Genomic DNA, 7,054 nt, shown 5'->3' with positions numbered 1-7,054 from the left:
AAGTGTACGTGAACTGCTGTATGGAAAGTGAATTTGCTCTCTAAACTTTCACCGAAATCACAATTAAAAAAAAAAGAATTGGTTGATGTTCAGTCATCTCAGGAGGTGGCATAGGATCAAGAACCAATGGTATTGAAAGAAGAAGTCCAAGCTTCACTGAAGGAACTGGAAAAATAAATAAATAAATAAGACTCCAGGAATTAACAGAAGACCCATTGAGATGTTTCAGCAAACTGATACAGTGCTGGAGGCACTCACTCATTTATACCAAGGCATTTGGAAGACAGGTACCTACCTTGCCAACTGACTGGAAGAAATCTAAATTTGTTTTCATTAGAAAGAAAGGTAATCCAACAGAATGTTGAAATTATCTAACAATATCATTAATATGACACGCAAATAAAGTTTTACTGAAGATAATTCAAAAACAATTGTGGTAGTATATTGACAGGGCACTGCTGGAAATTCAAACCAGATTCAGAATAGGGTGTGGAAAAAGGGCTGTCATTGCTGATGTCAGATGGATCTTGGCTGAAAGCAAAGAATGCAAGAAAGATGTTTACCTGTGTTTTATTGACTATGCAAAGGCATTCAACTGTGTGGATCATAAGAATTTATGTATAACATTGTGAAGAGTGGGAATTCCACAACTCTTAGGAGTACTCGTGAGGAACCTGTACAGAGACCAACAGGCAGTCTTTTCAGCAGAACAAGTGGATACTGCATAGTTTAAAATCAGGAAAGTTATGTGCCAGTGATGCATCCTTTCACAATACTTAATCCATCTGTTTGGCGAACAAATAATCCAAGAAGCTGAGCTATATGAAGAAGAATGCAGCATCAAGATTAGAGGCAGACTCATTTACAACCTGTGATATGCAGATGACACAACCTTGTTTGCTGAAAGCGAAGACATGAAGCATGTACTGATGAAGATAAGAGACTACAGCCTTCAGTATAGATTACACTTCAACATAAAGAAAACCAAAGTTCTCACAACTGGACAGATAGGCAACATGCATGATAAATGGAGAAAAGATTGAAATTGTCAAGGATTTCATTTTACTTGGATCCACAATCAACACCCAGGGAAGCAGAAATGAAGACATACTGCATTGGGCAAATCTGATGCAAGAGACCTCTTTAAAGTGTTGAAGAACAAAGATGTCACTTTGAAGACTAATGTGTGCTGGACCCAAGCCATGGTCTTTTCAATAGCCTCATATGTATGTGGAAGCTGAATAAAGAATAAGAAAGAATGCAGAAGAACTAATGCATTTGAATTGTGGTATTGGGGAAGAATATTGAGTATACCGTCGACTGCTACAAGAATAAACAAATCTATCTTAGTTGAAGTTCAGCCAGAATGCTCCTTAGAAGCAAGAATGGCCATGACTTTGGTCATGTCAGAAGGGACTGAACCCTGGTGATGGATATCATGCTTGGTAAAGTAGAGGGTCAGCGAAAAAGGGGAAGACCCTCAGGAAGGTGGATTGACACAGTACCTGCAATGAAGAACTCAAGTATGGCAGTGATTGTGAGGATGGTGAGAGACCAGGCAGTGTTTTGTTCTGTTGTGCATAGGGTCACTATATTTAGGAAATGACTCAGTAGTGCCTAACAACAATATGGACTGTGCAAAGATTTCTTCTGAACTTCTTTGTTTAGTTTGATATAATTTTGATTATTTCTTTGTATTACAGATGAGGAGATTGAGACAATCTATAAGTTATTCTTTGGCCCCAAGATTAAATTGTTTTTCTTACTCAAAGTCAAAGCTTGGCCTGAATGATCTCATAGAAAGCTAGAGAAAGGGGTTGTGAAAATGTTCATGACATGTGAATCAAAAGTCTAATTTTTGCTTGTTTCCTAGGCCTCTATAAAACCAAAGTGTGGGCGTATGATCAGCTTCTCATCAGGAGGAGAGAACCCACATGGGGTGAAGGCGGTCACCAAGGGCCAAAGGTGTGCTGTGGCTCTGTGGTTTACCTTGGACCCACTTTACAGAGAATTGGTGAGTTTTGTGATTCATCCAGAAAGCAAAATAGGCTTCCCCTGGTCCTGCATCATGGACTGATTTATCTGAAAAGCCATTTAAGATGTTTCATAACTCTTCAGGGACTTTGGAGATCTTGGAGGGGGCAGGGAACTCCTTTAGAATCCCTTTGGTTTCCAACACTGACACTCTTTTCTAAGGAAGAGTAAATTTTTTGATCAGATCCATGACCTGGCATTTACACATCTAACTGTCATAATGTGAGTTTAGGGAAGAAGAGGGACTGTGAAGGCTAATCTTAATCAGATGAGTTTTAATAAGTAGATATATTTTTGGAAGTGAATATGTCAATATATTTGGCAACCAGTAATCAATATTGAGCTTTATTGTAACATCAGGAGAAAGCAATCAGTTTCTGCTGATCAACAGGAAGACTGATTTCCTCTCTCAAGAAATCATTAAAGAGAATGTTGACTAATTTGTGAAACACGTAGAAAAGGGTGCAAAGACCTGAAAGATTATTGTTGTTGTTGTTATCAGTTGTCCTCAAGTCGATTGCAACTCATGGCGACCCTATGTGTGCACAGTACAACTGCTCCATAGGATTCTCATCTGTTAGCAGCAAATCACCAGGCCTGTCTTCCAAGGTGCCTCTGGGTTTGTTTGAACTGCCAACTCTTTGGCTATAATACAGCTCTTAACCATTTGCACCACCCAGGGACTTTTTCAAGGTTAATATATGAAGAATATTTGAAATAGCTGAGGACACAGCCTGGATAAGAAACTTTGGTCTTATCTTTATCTGAAAAGTTGCACTTGGGCAGAGATTATGGGCTGTCTATGAGCTTCGGAAGGATGAATTAAAACATGGGTGGAAGTCCCTGAGAGGAAAATTTAGGCTCAGCATCAGGAATAACTTTGAAATATGGCTATGTAATGTATCAAATAGTCCCCATTGCTTGATGGAATTATCTCCTTTAAAAATAGTGAGTGCTTGTCACTGAATGTGCCCAATCAAAGACTCAGAAATTGCTTGGCAACCAATGGTTTTGCTACAGTGATTTCTGTGTATTCCTTTCACTTTCTTTTGCTGCTTCCTGCATTGTTCAATATTTTGCTCATAGCATCCTTCAGTATTGCAACTTCAGGCTTGAGTATTTTCTTCAGTTCTTTTGGCTTGAAAAATGCTGAGTGTGTGTTCTTCTCTTTTTATTTTCTAACTCCAAGTCTTTGTACATTTCATTATAATACTTTACTTTGTCTTCTCAAGCTGCCCTTTTAAATTTTTGTCCATCTTTTTTACTTAATTTCATTTGCTTTAGCTACTCTCCATTCAAGAGCAAGTCTTAGAGTCTCCTCTAGCATCCATTTTGGTCTTTTCTTTCTTTCCTGTATTTTCAGTGACCTTTTGTTTTCTTCATGTATGATGCTCTTGATGTCATCCCACAACTCATCTGGTCTTTGGTCTTTGGCGTTCAGTATGTCAAATGTATTCTCAAGATGGTCTTGAAATTCAGGTGGGATATACCCAAGGTTGTATATTGGCTCTCGTGGACTTGCCTTCAGCTTCAACTTAAACTTGCATATGAGCAATTGATGGTCTGTTCCACAGCAGCTCCCTGGTCTAGTTCTGACTGATGATACTGAGATTCTCTATAGTGTGTTCCCAAAGACATAGTCAGTTTGAGTCCTGTGTATTCTGTTTGGTAAGGTCCACATGTATAGTGAATATTTATGTTTTTTAAAGAAGGTATTTGCAATTAATAAGTCTTTGGTCTTGCAAAATTCTATCATGTGCTCTTTGGTGTTGTTTCTATTGCCAAGGCTATATTTTCCAGCTACTAATGTTTCTTCGGAAGGAAGGTTGGGCAATCCTACTTCCGTAGTGATACTGCCTCGGAAACCCAAGGAGGGGTCGCTATGAGTCGGGGCCGACTCGACGGCACATAACAACAACAACAATGTTTCTTGGTTTCCAAATTTCTGATTCCAATCACCAGTAATTATCAAAATATCCTGATTGCATGTTTGTTCAATTTCATATGACAGTGATAATCTTTAATTTCTTCATCTTTGGCTTTAGTGGTTGGTGCATAAATTTGAATAATAATCATAATAACTGGTCTTCCTTGTAGGTATATGGATATTATCTATCACTGTCAACATTGACTGCAAGATGAATCTTTTTGATGAAAGCTGTTATGCCATTGCCCTTCAATTTGTCATGCCCACCCTCGTGGACCATAGGATTATTGATTGAACAGTCCATTTCAGCTCCTGAATGCCTAGGATATTGATCTTTATGCATTCCATTTCCTTTTTAATAACTTCCAATTTTCCTAGATTCATACTTCATACATTCCATGTTCCAATTATTAATGGATGTTTGCAGCTGTTTCTTCTCATTTTACGTCATGTTTGATCAGCAAATAAAGATCCTGACAGCTTTACTCCATTCACATCATTATAATTTCCTCTACCCTGAGGAGGCAGCTCTTCCCCAGTCATATTTTGAGTGCCTTTAAACTGAGGGACTCATTTTCCAGTACTACATCTGACACTGTTTCACTTCTATTCATAAGGTTTCCAGGGACGTCTTCTATTTCAGAAGTAGATCACCTCTTCCTTCTTCCCAGTCTGTCTTCATCTGGAAGCTCTGCTAAAAATCATCCACCATGGATGACCCGGCCAGTATTTGAAATACTGGTGGCATAGCTTCCAGAATCATAGCAACACACGAGCCACCACAGTACGACAAACTGAGAGAAAAGTGGTGGTAGTTGTTGTTATGTGCCGTTGAATCAGACCTGACTCGTAGCGACCCCTCCTTGGGTTTCCAAGGTGGTATCACTACAGAAGTAGCCAGATCTAATACAGAGAAAATAATTTTCCTGGAGGAGAGAACAGATATTGAATTCTAAAAGCTTCAAGTGGCACTGAAGAATTTCCTTCTCCTGTAATTTCTTTCTTTGGTGGTGCTTCTAATCCTTAAGAAAGCCAGAATTCCCCTAAAAGGACAAGCTTTGTCCTAAGGAATCTATTTAAATTAGTAGACGGTGAAGATGAAAATAAAAATTATTGAAAAAGCAATAGTTATCTCTCTTTAGCATTCAATTCAGCAGGCATTTGATATATTTCATTTTTAAATATCCCAGCATTCTCTTCCAGGGTTGTTGTTGTTATGTGCCCTCGAGTCGGCCCCGACTCATAGCGACCCCTCCTTGGGTTTCCGAGGCAGTATCACTACATCAGGAAGTAGGATTGCCCAACCTTCCTTCCGAGGAGTGGCTGGTGGGGGTAGTTGTATCGAAATAAGCTAACACAAAGTAAATTCTCTGTGCCTTCCTAATCAGGAAACACCATCGCCAAAATTCCTTCCTCTGATGGAAAAGAACAAAGATGCTTCTCCAGTCTTCAGGCAGTGGCGACATCTAGTGGCTGCAGTTTAAAACAACCAGACTTCTTCAGCAACTAATTAAAAATTTAGCCTATGCCATGATTCCCATCCTTTGCAGCACATTGTAATTACCTGGTACAGAGTCCCCATGTTACAAACGACCAAGTAACATACAATCTATGGATATGAACCAATCCCTGTAAATCCTGTTATATTAAAAATTCAAGGTACTTATGTTCGTAATAACAAACAGGTACTACTTTGTGACAGGAGCTCTGGTAGCATAGTGCCTAAGGCACTTGACTGCTAACCAGAAGGCTGGTGGTTCAACCCTACCAGCCACTCTTTGCAATCTACTTCCGTAGTGATACTGCCTCAGAAACCTAAGGAGGGGTTGCTATGAGTCGGGTCCAACTCAATGGCAAACAACAACTACTATTTTGTGACATACATCAAAACATTATTATAATTACTGTACTCTTATGTTAAAGATGTTTTAGTGTATCTGGAAGTGTTTCTTTAATTTTTTTTATTCATAGAAAGGTACACTATATACTAAGACAAACATTGGACTAACTGACGTTAGATACAAACCATAACTAAGTGTTTTGACTTATGTACAATTGCAACTTTCGACTTAGAGGCAGACTTAGGAACAGAACTTGTTCATACTCCAGGCGTTGCCTGTACTGTTATTTGTCTTCCAGTCTTAGAATTTCTGATTTAATTGGTTTGGAGTGAGTCCAGGTTATCAGGAGATTTTAAAGCTCCCCAGGTGATTCTATTCTATTGCACCACAGTTTGGGAGTTGCTTGCCTAGGCACCTTCTCCCAGATTGAAATCATGAAGAAGGAAAGACTGCTTATGAACAAGTCATTAGAACTGACAGATTTCCATGATCATTATAGATTACTTTAAAGGCACTCATTCTCTAGGATATTTAGCACTGTAAAGTCTTAAGGATGCAAAGATATTAGAAATTTCAATTCCTTGTGTATATATGTATTGGTTCCCACACTCTAATTTCTTTCTCTTCATTGTAGACATGATTGCAGCAGGTTCTCAGGGCCATCAGATCTGAAAATTCTGTAGGTGTATTTGTTAAGCATCAGTACTCTTTTCCCAATGCTCATAATATAGTACTCAGGCATTTTATTTAAACATCATGAAAGCAAATTATTTTTTCTGTTATTTTATTGGTCCTTTTAGTTAGTTTTATATCAATATCACTTTTAATCATAAATTCTGGAATGAAAGTGACTTTGTATTAGTTGATGTGTTAGGTAAAATCCATTCAAGACCCAGGCTCAGTTCTCACACGGTACACAACATCATGCACCCACCATCCTTCTGTCACTGGACACTTGTGGGTTGCTATGAAGCTGAACAGATTTCAGTGGAGCTTCCAGGCTAAGACAGACTAGGAAGAAAGACCTGATTCTGAAAATCAGCCAGTGAAAGTCCTACCAATCATAACAGTCCAATCCACAACCAATTGTGGGGATGGAACAAGGCCAGGAAGCGTTTTGTTCCATTGTACATGGAGTTACAATGTGACTGTGTTGATGAGTGCCTGGCAACAGGAGAAATAATGTGCTCAGCATTGTGGGAGCTCTGGTAGCATAGTGGCTAAGACACTTGCCTGCTAACCAGACGGCTGG

The 7,054-nt window shown here is 39.0% G+C and overlaps 1 protein-coding gene across 1 annotated transcript in view; it reads left to right on the top strand.

The window, feature by feature from the left end:
- The window catches only part of P3H2 (prolyl 3-hydroxylase 2), a 256,762-nt gene that overhangs the window by 246,458 nt on the left and 3,250 nt on the right, over positions 1–7,054 (top strand). Inside the window, exon 14 of the mRNA XM_007936013.2 lies at positions 1,874–2,014. Coding sequence (XP_007934204.1) covers positions 1,874–2,014 — 141 coding nt within the window. The remainder of the gene's footprint in view (positions 1–1,873; positions 2,015–7,054) is intronic.

This window comes from Orycteropus afer, unplaced genomic scaffold (assembly GCF_000298275.1).
Source record: "Orycteropus afer afer isolate SDZICR_OR568_19922 unplaced genomic scaffold, OryAfe1.0 scaffold00032, whole genome shotgun sequence".
Classification (NCBI taxonomy): Eukaryota; Metazoa; Chordata; class Mammalia; order Tubulidentata; family Orycteropodidae; genus Orycteropus; species Orycteropus afer.
This window is presented reverse-complemented; position numbering and strand designations above follow the sequence as displayed.